The sequence below is a fragment of the Atractosteus spatula genome, chromosome 8, assembly GCF_055471065.1.
Source record: "Atractosteus spatula isolate fAtrSpa1 chromosome 8, fAtrSpa1.hap1, whole genome shotgun sequence".
NCBI lineage: Eukaryota > Metazoa > Chordata > Actinopteri > Semionotiformes > Lepisosteidae > Atractosteus > Atractosteus spatula.
Genome location: NC_142713.1, coordinates 17875690 through 17888314, shown reverse-complemented (window position 1 = coordinate 17888314; position 12625 = coordinate 17875690). Strand labels below are relative to the sequence as shown.

At 38.4% G+C, this 12625-nt stretch overlaps 1 protein-coding gene across 6 annotated transcripts in view; it reads right to left on the bottom strand.

The window, feature by feature from the left end:
- mical3a (microtubule associated monooxygenase, calponin and LIM domain containing 3a) overlaps nucleotides 1–12625 on the bottom strand; it is a 143443-nt gene that overhangs the window by 16814 nt on the left and 114004 nt on the right. For 4 of the 6 annotated variants that reach the window (XM_088922898.1, XM_088922894.1, XM_088922895.1 and 1 more), the window contains 6 exons: nucleotides 12171–12250; nucleotides 9673–11542; nucleotides 9450–9544; nucleotides 6548–6598; nucleotides 3362–3469; nucleotides 1930–2023 (listed from right to left, as the gene is read on the bottom strand). In XM_088922898.1, the coding sequence (XP_088779024.1) occupies nucleotides 1930–2023; nucleotides 3362–3469; nucleotides 6548–6598; nucleotides 9450–9544; nucleotides 9673–11542; nucleotides 12171–12250 (2298 nt within the window). The remainder of the gene's footprint in view (nucleotides 1–1929; nucleotides 2024–3361; nucleotides 3470–6547; nucleotides 6599–9449; nucleotides 9545–9672; nucleotides 11543–12170; nucleotides 12251–12625) is intronic. The other 2 variants (XM_088922896.1, XM_088922897.1) reach the window with 1 other exon arrangement.

Here is a 12625-nt window from a genome sequence, read left to right as displayed (position 1 = left end):
AAGGGACTGGAGATGATTCTGCTCTTAAGACAGGAAGGACATACTACGACCTCTTCATTCTTAACACCTGTCTGTAAAACTAGTGTACCTTTAAAATACTTCTGGCCGCCAGCACTTAAATTCCTCATTATTATTACTTCACCTTCTAATTGTTTTAAGTTTTATTTTTTTCCCCATTCATGTTTAGAAGAATAAATCCAGATAAAAAAAAACATGAAGAAAACCTAAAAAAGCAGATGTAATAAAAGTAAAGCAAAGATTATACAAATCAATGACGTAACGTATATTAGTATCTAAGCAAATACTGTACATAAAGTTCTAAATAATTCTGACTATACAAGGCACAAACTTAATAGCTAATTTAAAAACTGAATAATCTCTCAAACTTTACTGTAACCAATATTATTCACTAACATTATACATTAATGAAGAAGCATAATTTTGATTGTACACCACCATGGACACTAACCACTAACTAACCGCTATTGCTGTCTTAACTTACATAATCTCTGCTTAACTTTAATTAAGAAAATCTCATTTTCACTTTAGGAAATATAACCTAAGTTATAAGCAGCATGTTGATTTGAGGGGCAGACAGAAACAAATCTCAGCTGCTAGTGAATGAATGTGTATGGCAAAACACTACTTTTAGACCAGAAACTTCCTTCAACAGGTTCATTGAAAATTTGTTACAATTGTTTTAAGACATGGCTTTACAGATGTGACTCCTGAACATTGGGGATGGCATGGGGACCTGCAGACACGCTCTTCCGACATGCCTACCGGTCACAGCCATTCCACACTTCAAGGTCCACAGCACTGTTAGGGACTGGATGAGCAGTGCGTCTCTTTCCAAGAGACAAGTCGCAGGAGTCGCTGTCTCACCAAAAACTGAGAACAAAAGGGCAAACTAATGCCCCCTTACCCTGGCAACACTTGAGAGAGTTCTGATTGAACCAGTGCTGTCTGAGCCCAAGGGGTTAGTTTGTACTCTGCATTGTTGAACATTCTGCATTCGGCACCCACAGGCAAATCATTTCTAACACACATGATACGGTGTAGATATTCTGCTTATAGACCAGATTCTGAAATAACCAGCAGAAACTAGAACATGCACAGTGACAATGATAATATAATTACAGGCTACAAACTACATTGCAAAATTAGTTTTCCTTTTAATCTCTGCACAATATATTGTCATCCTTCTTTGTGTTCAAAACTGTGCAGCTCCTTGTCATCTATTTTGGAAAGTTCTTTATAATTCTGTTATAATATTTGAGATAATATTTTGAGATTTTTTTTTAAAAACCTAATTCTATCTGCCTAAAGCTATTTTATATTACTTCCCATTATACTGTGAATATAAAAAAAACACCTAAATATTTTGGAATCAGTTGTTTTAATGTTGCTGAATTTAATTAGGTAGTGAAACTGGTTTTATTACAGTATCTATCAAAGCACTTGAAAAAGAGCCTGAAAGTGAAGGTTCTTATCATGCACTGTTATGCACTTAGTACAAAGAGAAATTAAGGATGTCTGTGATAGTCCCTTGTTTTCAGAGGCTTGTGAAGGCCGGTGGGGAGAAATGTGTAATATTCTGTTACATGCTGCTTGTGAACAAGATTTCAGTTATCATTTCTCCTCGCAAAACAGTTATGATCTGGAGTTCATCTGTTTCAGGCCAATTGGAGTTGAGGTCTCTGCAAAAGGATGCTGTCGTGTTGTGCCTACCTAAGGAGATGATTCACAGATCTCCAAACTCTTTTCCTCCTTGTACCTGAATTGGGCTAAAACCATGCTCCAAAACCATTTTAAAATCACAGAGAGTTTCTAAATGGTTCTCCACATCCTTGTTGGACCTTCCCTGTGAAATCTCTTTTCAACAAGGACATTTGTCTGGTATTATAGTTTTTATTGAGTGATCAGTACCTGCTTCCCCACGCAATGCCTTCTCCACAGCTACTCCACGCTCTTCCAGCTGTCTCTGTTTCTCCTCAACTTGCTCCAGCTGCCTCTGGATTATCTGCCAAACACAAACACACTCGCATATTAGCTGTACCCAAAAAGTTACATCCACCAGCTTCATTAATCAATGGCTGTAAAATCGACCATGGAGCTTTATGAGACATTGTGTGGCATTGTTAAAACTAATATCATATAATAAGAATAAAATAAGACCAGATATATTTATAACAAAAGACAGATTCAGTGTGGAACCATTCCAAAAACAATATTCTGGATAAAATATTTACATATAAGTGGATTTATTATTTCTCTATTAATCAGGAGACATAGTATCTATTATATCACATCTATTATAGTATCAGTCTCCCTTTCTTCAAAAGTTTTTAAGTACAGAGGTTATTAACACCACAGCCACTCTCTTGCTTGACAGCCACTTGACAGGAAACCCAAATATCAGACATACGCAGAAATAAAGTAATTAAATTATGGTGTAAGCAAAAAAAACACTAACCATCTCAGGGACACCTCACCCATCTGGTATAACACTGGTATTTTGAAAACTATGATATCTTAAATAAGTTTTAATGAGAGCCATATTTCAAATACCGACCGATATGATTGTGGATATACATATACTGAATGCATTTGCATTGAACCTCTTTCTATAGAAAACGAGAGCTATATTTAGGAGCAGACCTCTGTGGAAGAAGTCCGAACAAGGCAACAAAGTAGGAAGCATAATTAACGTAATGTGGTCGTCTATAACGTGCTCTCTCACCCTTCTGAGCTAAAGCAGTAAGTTGAGCGAGTTCTACTTTCCTGCAGACCAAACATCCAGCAATTCAGACTTCCTCCTTACGGATTTAAATCTAACGGGTAAGTTTGAATATATAAGAGAAACTAAGTGAATTTAGGAAAAGGGGGATTCATTTTTATTTTAGGAGGAAGGGCTAAGCACAGCTTGTATCTCTTAGATGCATTATTATATTATCATGGTTTGGGGACCATATGGTTTAGTTATTATTCATCATGTTTTAGTGAGCAATCTGTCTGGTGGATGGTATACAGCATTAGTTTCTCTTTTAGGTTTGTCTCCAATCGAATACATCCCAATTCAACTGGGCCAGGAACAAAATCACCACGTGGCCAAAGTTGGAATACTGACTACAGGTATTTTACTGCCTATTTTAAACTGGTGGCGGAATTAACACCACGTTTTTCAATTTAAAAAATACCTTCTAACTGGTAATAATTTTGAATTCCCAGCATCATCATCACACCTTTAATTATGAAAAAACCACCGTGTTATCCTGACTCAGCCAGCTAGGAATAAGCTCTGAGATGGCGTATGCTGCTTCACAGAGGGAAGCAGTGAGTGCGCTAGCCGGACACGTACCTGGGCTCTGTGTAGGCGCTTGAGCTCCTCTTGTTTGGCCTGTCGGCGGGCAGCCTTCTGCACCCTCCGTGTCAGCTTGGCATTAAGCTCTTCCTCTGTGTACGCTTTCTGAAATAGCGTTTCGGAAATACTCAGATCAGCAGATTCCAACACCAATTCGCCTGCAACCTCTGTTGTATATTTTGGGACTTGTTGACCTGACATGGGTGGCCGGCTCTTAAAATTTAGCTTGGACCTCTACAAGGGAAAAACAAGACAGTACCTAAAAATTAAGCACACTGCAAATACTACCATTTGCAGCCCATGCAGAGTAATAAAAGTAAAACATACACTCAACGAGCTTCAGATAAATACTCCTTCTTGATTACTAACAGACTTTTCAAATCTTCACCAAGCATGTGCAACAAAGGATGGACAAAATACTGTTTTAAGAGAAAGAGAACAGGGTGGAGTTGGTTCTGCAGTTGCAAAAAAATCCAGTTGGTAAAAACACTATTCTGCTAAATTTAGGGTGGGTGCCCTTGCTGTCTTTTGGCCATTTGCCTTCAACAAAGTAATTTCAATATAAAAGAGAATAAAAACCTAAAATACCTTATTGTTCTGTAACTGGTTCTCAAATGTAAACTGATGTGAAAAATTTCTGGGGCAAGCCTCATGGCCCCCTACAAAAACACAAACTTTATATACCCCTCATTTGTTTAAATGTGCTTTCTTTTTTTCCCTTCAATACGATTCATTCCGTTTCCTGAATCTCAACATGGCATAATATACAAATAGGTAAATATATCTTACCTATGTATACCCTGGAAGGGTGCTGGATAAATGCAGCAATTCTGGAGGGACTTGGGAACTAGTAGTAGTAAACTGTGTTGCCCCACAAATAAATGTCAGTGTACAGTTTGCCACATGGGGAGTGTTAAGTGCAGCAGTTCCAGAGGGATTTGGGAATTAAGTGTTGGTAAATGTTTGGGCACAAGGGAGTTGCGCCAGTAATGTGAGCAAAGGCAGAGGCTTCTGGGCATGAGACAGAGGAGTGACAGCAGCTGTAAGTGTGAGCCCGGGGAAGAGGAGGTTAAGGTGCTGGCCAACCTGGAGAACAGGAGAGCACTGAGCGTGTCAGACCCTGTCTGGTGAAGCAGAGCAGGGATGTCAATGACTGGAGGCGGACATGAAGTCTGAGGGCTGACTGGTAAGGAGTGATAGCCAGCAGCCAACATGAACGATTTCCACCGAGGAGCAGGGGTAGGCTTGGGGAGTGAAAGTAGATCGAGGAGGAGGCTCCCTGTGAGCTGCAGTGAGCAGCAGGAGGCTCAGAACAGACTACAGTGATGACACTTTGGGCTGTGTCTACAGTATGGGATTCTGAGCCTGAGAGTCTGCAAGCTCAGAATGAGTGAGCATAAGAAAACAGTAAAACACATCTCATGTCCTAGTTGCCTCGGTGAGGGGAGATTTGAGATCACCACTCTCGGAGCAGAGTGTAAAAGGGGACAATTTAGCGGCATGGTTTACTGAACACACTGTGACAGATGTGTTAGTCACTGTGGACGTGCCTGGATCACGCTTCTCCGTGTTCAATGAAGAAACCATTAAACAATCAAATCCAAAATGGGATTAAGGACACAAAAAAAGGGCAAATTTAACCTTAATACATGACAAATTTTACTTTTGGGATAAACTTTTGGGTTTTGGGTTAAGTTTGGGTTGACTAAGAAGAAAATAAAAACAACTTTTAGTCTTAAGTCTCTAATGCAATATTTCAGCTTGTTTGACTAATGCTAGGAACAAATTGTGGTTGAGAGGAATGCTTATATAAACAATGTTTATGCCTGATATTCTTTTGTTCCTTAAGTTACAAAAACACATAGTTTCTTTGAGAATGGAGTTGCTTAGATGACAAGAACTGAAAGACTTAATAGGGGGCACACTTAATCTATAAACCTTTCCTACTGCAGTTCAGACACAAATAATGTTTGGAATTTAAAAAGACCATAAGCATTATATTTCTAAACAATCCATGGCACATTAATAAAAATCCCATTTCACTATATGAGAGCAAGAAAACTATAATGAACACTCAGTTTGCTAAGGATGGCTGCTGAGAATTTGGGGAAAAAAAACCTTTCACATTGAGATCAAATACATTTCAATATATGGCAATAGTATATATGAAACATTCCATCAAATACTAGTTTGAAAAAAATGATAAGCCATAATATTATATTATGCTTACATCTTTCTCTTTCCTTTCATAAGTGTGCCATATATTGTACCTTGTTAATTTGTATTAAGGTGACAAACACACTGATGTTCACATGTAAAATGGTTTTGGGTTCAAAATGGAACCATTAGGTAGCTTTAGCAAGAGGAATGTAAAAGAACAAGTTTCACTTAAATACTAAAACCAAATTCATCTAATGTCAGTATTAATTATAACATATTAAGAGCTTATCTGCAGGTCGACAGATTAACCATTAGTGTGGTCAGACCTGGGGTGAAAACTGTCTCTTTCTGATGAGCCCTGGATGGTCTCTGAGGAATCTGTTTGAAATACCTTTCTTGGAAGCACAAATCATTTCTCTTCATTCCTCAAATTCTACAGCAGCACTTTTCAAAGTTTTATCTAGCAAAACACTTTACCACCTCCACAGTGAAACTCCAATAATTTCATTTTGTCAAAAGAAACACAACCTCCCTACCTTCAATTACTCAACATTCATTTTATCATATAGTATTTGCAGTTATAATTTGAAAATACTATCATAGCATTGTTCTCATATAGTGATCCCCACAGCCAATAATAAATAATGAAGACAAAGGCAATAGAAAGAGACACACTGGATTATGCTGCTTAAAGAAAAAGGAGAAAAATGAAAGTGATATTCTTTAGACCCTGTTATCCCTTTTCTGATAGCATTGTTGTTGAAGGACAGACAGAGGTGAGTGTCTAGAAGAGATAGAAATATCTGGACCATGAGCTTTAGAAGTTTAGAAGATCAGAGCATGTTTGTCCATTGACATAAGATAGCAAAACCAGTACACAGGCTTCCTCTCCAATGAGTTTGCATGCATTTAGAAAGAATGGTTAGCCATACATGGTTAACATGTTGCGTGATGAACAGAACTGGTTAAAAATGCCGTGGTGCATGCGTCATGTGTCAGTGCATAGGGGATTGCACACACTACCTTTGATGTGTATGATCTCTTGAATGCCAAGGCGTGTGGAACGTAAACAGACTTTGGAAGACCAAAATACAGACACAAAGGAAACAAAAAAAAAGGGGAAACAAAACACAAACAAATGGTATGATTAAATGAGTTAATACAATGTTAAAGTAATTCCATATAGGTGGACGTAAAAATTGAACCACAATCAAACAGAACACTCGATTCCAAACCTCTGAAAGAAGAGTATTACGATATACATTAGTACTCTAGTCACCCAAACAAAAGAAACCACTGGGATAAAAAAGGTACTGAATTATCTAAAAACATGCACAGGTTTTGTCAACAAGGGTCTTAAAGGGATTCTACAGGTTTTTTTCAAAGCACAGGTCAGTAGGAACATGACAGTACTGACAGTACATTGCACTATTCAGTGCAATATTCTCTGTAATCGTGTTCAGTCCAACACCCTCAGATTTATCTGAGGATATCACTATCAGCAAATATAGAAATGTATTAAAAGGTTTTTAAAAGAACTGAACCAACATAAACACCTAAAGGGATAAGTCACCCTGGTTATATTTAGTAGTTCTTCAGTTTGAATTTGGCTAAAATTATTTAGCACTTACACTTTTTTACACCATCTAGACACAGGATATATACTGTACCTTAAATACAGGAATATCTAAATCCTCAAGGATGCACAGAACCAGAATGGCATAAAGCAATTAAATACCATTAAACTTAAGTGATGGTATTTTTTCCCTTCCCTTCCTCCTGTTTCTGGTTTTATTCTGTCTTTAAAGATGTTACACCGCATCTGTGAGCTAATTAACCAACTATAAATACTAAAACAAAAAAAACCCATAAAATAGAACTAAAGAATCTCGTATCTAGTGAGCACTGCATCATTCTGTACATTAAATGGATAAGTGATGACAAGGAGCACAAACTCCTTGATAGGCCTGCTTAAACTGGGGCAGGCCTATCATAAATAACAGTTGTCTTTTATTAACCTGCCTTATAAACAGGTTCAGACTGCAATTTCATCAATACTGCTTAAGGGCAAAGTCCTGCTTTAAGTGACTTTTTCATTTTATGCTTCATATCAGAGGCACACACTGGAGGCACACTCCAGTCCTGGAGGTCATCAATCTAGCTGGTGTTATAGGCCTATTTATATCTCCTGCACCTAAGGAACTGTGGAGAGGTGTTAAATTGCTCATGTCAAGCCAATTATTAGATCAGTTAGGTAGCTAATCATTCAGGAGGAATGAAAACCAGCACAGAATGTGGCCCTGCTGTAAACAGTCTTTCCATTATTTCATCCAGATAGGGACCTCAGTAAGCATAAAACTGACCTTGTTTTCTCCTTTCATTAGTCATAGAAATGAAATGACATTTGATTATAGTTTTAAAAGTGAGAAGTACAGTAATGAAATTGAGAGAAAAAAAATGATGAGGTCACACGTTAATCAATAAAACAAGACTGCCCAGAAATGCTAAAAGGCAAATATGTTTTTATGAGATAAAACTCCAGATTTCAAAAGTATATATATAGATACCATAATGTCAAAAATCCTTAACAAGTCTTGTTGATAATTCAAGTTCGTGACCACTATATAAGTGAAGTAAACCATGCAGTGCTCATTATGTTTAAATGAAGAACATTAACTAAACTAAAAATATTTGTAAAGTAAATGTAAAAAAAACAACCACATAATTCCATTTTTATTTTATCTTTAGTTTACTATACAGAATATCTACAGGGTAAACTATTCACAACATCTGAAACAATACCATTCCTCACAAGCTTGTCTGGTGTTTTCAGTAAAGAGATTTTAATATACCACTCTGGCTCTGAGCTCCTCAAATATAAAGCATGAATACTGTATCTATCCTGAGAATACAGCACATACTGTATGTCTATTCTGAGGACTACTGAGCAGTACATGAGACTTTTGGATTTCTGCTAAAAGCTCAATATAAATTTCAGATTTTGCTTTATATTACACTGCTGGCAAAATGCTATGAACTGATAAAGAAAAACTGTTTTGGTTGTACAGAAAAGGTATTCAGATCTTTCACTTCTTAGCTGTTCGTAATGAACATAGCTCAAAAGCAGTCACCTCATCTCCATTGTTATGTGATTATGGTCTTAAATGTTGCACCATTGTGTGTATAAGTTGATCAATGAAATCAATAAAACTATTTACCAAAAAATAACAAGTAATATTTTTTAAGCATTTCTTTAAAAAAAGCCAAAACTGATATTTCAATTACAATTTGGTGTCTGAATGAAATCCAAAAGAATTATTCCAGTTACTGCCCCTAACAATACCTCCTCTTTCTTCTTCTGCATGTCAGATACTAGGTCAAAGATGTCATGAATCTGCTAGAGAAACGAATAATTGAGAAGAAAAATAATGATAACATGAAGTACTTACAGGTACACGCATATCCCTAAAATTAATTATTAATTAAACATTAATGAGAACAGAATCTTAAAAAATGTAACATATATTCAGACACTGCAATAATGTCCGACCGTACCCAACTGCCTAAAATATACAAATGAATATAGAATATTACAGTTACAACAGGCTGTTAAAATGATAAAGAACAATACCACTGTTATATACAGTGGTTACTTACCTTAAAAATATTTTTTTTCATTGGATTCTGAGTGTTTTTTTTTCAGCCAGAAGGCAATGTACTGTTTTCTGAGGGTTTTAAAAGCATTAATGTTTGTAACATTGTGATCTAAAGGTAGGACAAGCCTTTAGTTGTCCATAAAATCACACAGAGGAAAAACAAAATACTGAAATGTCTCTAAATATTTTACTTATCCTGGAACAGTAATGTCTTAATGTATGATTTTAAGGGCTGAGAATTACAATTTCCATGTTAGGAGAAAACTTACATCAGATTTTGACTTCTGAGAAGATCTTTCCAGGACATCATCGCAAGACAGGTCCGAGTCTTCAGAGAAACTTAAATTTCTGCGGAGGTGGAGATCTGCATTGTAAAAAGACAGGGATTTTCATGTAGATGGATGAAGCAAACCGTGCATTTTTTAAGTGAAATTTGCAGTGCTAAAAGAAATGTTTAAATCAAGAGCTTGCAAGCCTGCCTTCAGTTCTCACCTGCTGCCTTTGTAAGGGGTGAAACTCCCCTTTTCCCTGAATCTACGGTAGTGACACTGGAGGGGGTGCTGGGACAGGACTTATCATCCTTTTTTTTCTTGTCTTTCTTGTATCCAGAGAAAACTGTCTTCCAAAGAGACTTGTGCTTGGGAGCTTCCTCTGAGCCATGTTTGTCCGAGAGTCGACTCTCATTTTTGGGCTTCTTCTCCTTCTTGTTCTTCCGGGGAGAAAAGAGGGAAGAGCGCTTCTTGCTCTTTCCTCCCGTTGAGCCTTCAGAGGAAGCAACGGAGCCTTCATGGCTCTGGGCACCCTGCGGTGTTAAGAACCTTTCAGGCAACGTCTCAGGCTTTCGAGGTTCCATGGCCATTGCTGCAGATGTCTTCTGGGTTCCTGATGCCAGAGGAGACATTTTGTAGCCAGAAGTCTCCACAGAAACATTCCAAGCTACTCTAGGAGAGGCAGGCTTGGCTGTTTCTGTCTCTTTCATTTTACTGAGCTGCTTGGCCATGGCGTCTTTCAAGACCTGGCTCTTCACAGACTTCTCCCGTGCTCGCATTCGCTCCTCTGCGATCTCCTTGGCTTCTGGAGAGATAGCTGGGAGGGCTCTCTGTCGTGTTGTGCTGATGCTTCCAGAGAGGTTGGGTTTGCCATTCTCCATTGCTAAGGCTAAGTGAAGAGGAGGTTTATCTTTCTGTGGTCGGCTAGTTGGAGGGGTGTAAAATTTCTCTTGAAGGCTAACATCAGGTGACTTCTCATCATACGTATCTTCTACATCATCTGCAAATGGGATTTCGTCCACGCTCTCCACAAATGACTTCCGTACTTCATCTCGCTTGGATCTGCTCAACTCCCGGCGGGCTTCGGAGCTCACCAGCACTGGCGTGGGTGTCTGGGTTGGAGCTGGTACCACTGCTGGTACCTGCAAAGGTTTAGTACTTGGCTCTGGAACCTTATTCCAAGTGGCTTGATGCTTCTTATGCCGCAAGGTTGCAGGCTCTTCATTCTCTGGGGGTGGTGGAGGGGGGCTGGAAGGAGGTGTCAGCATGGTAGAGTCTGAGGTGTTGAAGCTCTCACTGGCTACAGTCTGAGTGTTAACCGTGCTTCCATTAAGGCCCAGACCTGAACTGCTGCTAAAGTCTTTCTTTTCTGAATCAGAACTCTTTGGTTCCTTCTCACTTGGTGATTTCAGTATTGAGGGGGATAGCTGTTGTCCCTCTCGGGTGGTGATGTTGAACCTTCGCAGGACTGGCTGCTGTCGGCTCAGATACACCTTCTGCTCTTCTGAAAGGTCTTCTGGAGTGTAGGACCTGGGGGACAAGGAATCAGGAGTGCCTGCTGGGATGATGCTTTCTTGGGCCCTGCTTCTCTCCAGAGGACTAAGACCCAGGCTCCTTCTAATCTCGGCACTCTTAATCCAAAACTCCTCTATGAGATCACTTTTTTTAACAGACTCATCTTCCACTTGATTGGCAAGCTTCTGGGCCTCCGATGCATCAGGTTCTGGGGTAGGTTTGGTCAGAGGAGTGGAGGTAACAGCTGGTGTGGGCTGAGTTCGCACAGGAGATTCGGATGAAAGTGGTGAGGAGGCTTCAGTTGAGGGAAGAGGCTGGGAGCATATTGGAGTGAGAGGACTCCCAGCTGGAGCGGAAGGAGAAGGCTGGGTTTTTACAGGTGCCTTTGGCACGATGGCTTCTGGCAGAGGAACAGGCTGAGAGCAGATGGGAGAAGCCGGGAGGGAAGGAGAGATCTTAGCCTGTGGAGTCTGAGAAACGTCTACAGCTTTGCCTTCATCTGGGATAAATGGCTCAGGGAAAAAGCGTATGTCTGTAGGTTTCTGTAGGGAAGATGCTGAAAATGATTTATGAGCATCCTGGAAGGAAAGAAAATGATAACATTTACACTTAACAACCATCCATACCAAGTGTATGCAAGTGCATAATTACTCATTATTCACATACATTTGTGTGTTGCTTTACAGGTAAGAATTATATCATTCTTATTATACAGAACATTATAAGAAATTAATATTATGCATAATGTATACTTCTTATAGAAGTTCATGGCTTGCTCCAGAATTCTCTTACCTAGTTTTGTTATACTAATATATGCTGAGCCACTAGGCTATATTAGGTTATTTTAATTGAAAGTAATTACATTATTGGCTTAAAAAAATAAGCGGGAGAAAATTAAACAAGCAAACACATTTAAAGCTTGTCTTCCTTGACTAATATACCAAATGTTTACTTGGATTACTTCTACTAATAAACTATTTTGGTGATGGTCTAACCTAGACATGTCAAGACTGTAATAAAATAAAGCCAGATACAGCAAAAGATAGACCTGTGTTTTAAAAAATAAATGAGAAATAAAAAAGTCTCATTCTGATTACAATATTGCAACAGCAGATCTCGTATATATTTTTTAAAAATATATCACAGGTAACATTTGCTGCATTTAATCTCAAGATTAAGTAATCCATGAAAAAGCAAGAAAAACACCTCTGATGCCTGCTCCTTTCTCCTGACAGGTGACAGTACATCATCACTGTGAGAGCGCACTGGGCTAACAGACGATTGTCCTTAAAAAGATGAAGAAAATAAAATGAAGTGATGATGATTAATTTTTACAAATGAAATCATTAAGTTGGGGATCACATTTTATATAAGCAATCTTAGTTAAACAAAATAAGCATAGCACTAAACACAGGAAAAAACAATATTAGAAAATACATACTGGTATTTGAGGGATTTTGGAAAAGCAATTAGTGACAAAATGTATATTTTATTAGTTGCTAATCAGGACCACTTAATATATACAATGTTACGCATACAGTAAGTACTGTACTACGGAATCAATAACGCGGATACAGTAAGTCAATCCGTGATCAGAAAGCTGCTTGCTCCTGTTACAGCAACCCTGATTATATCCCGGAACAACAGAGAACAAAAGCAGG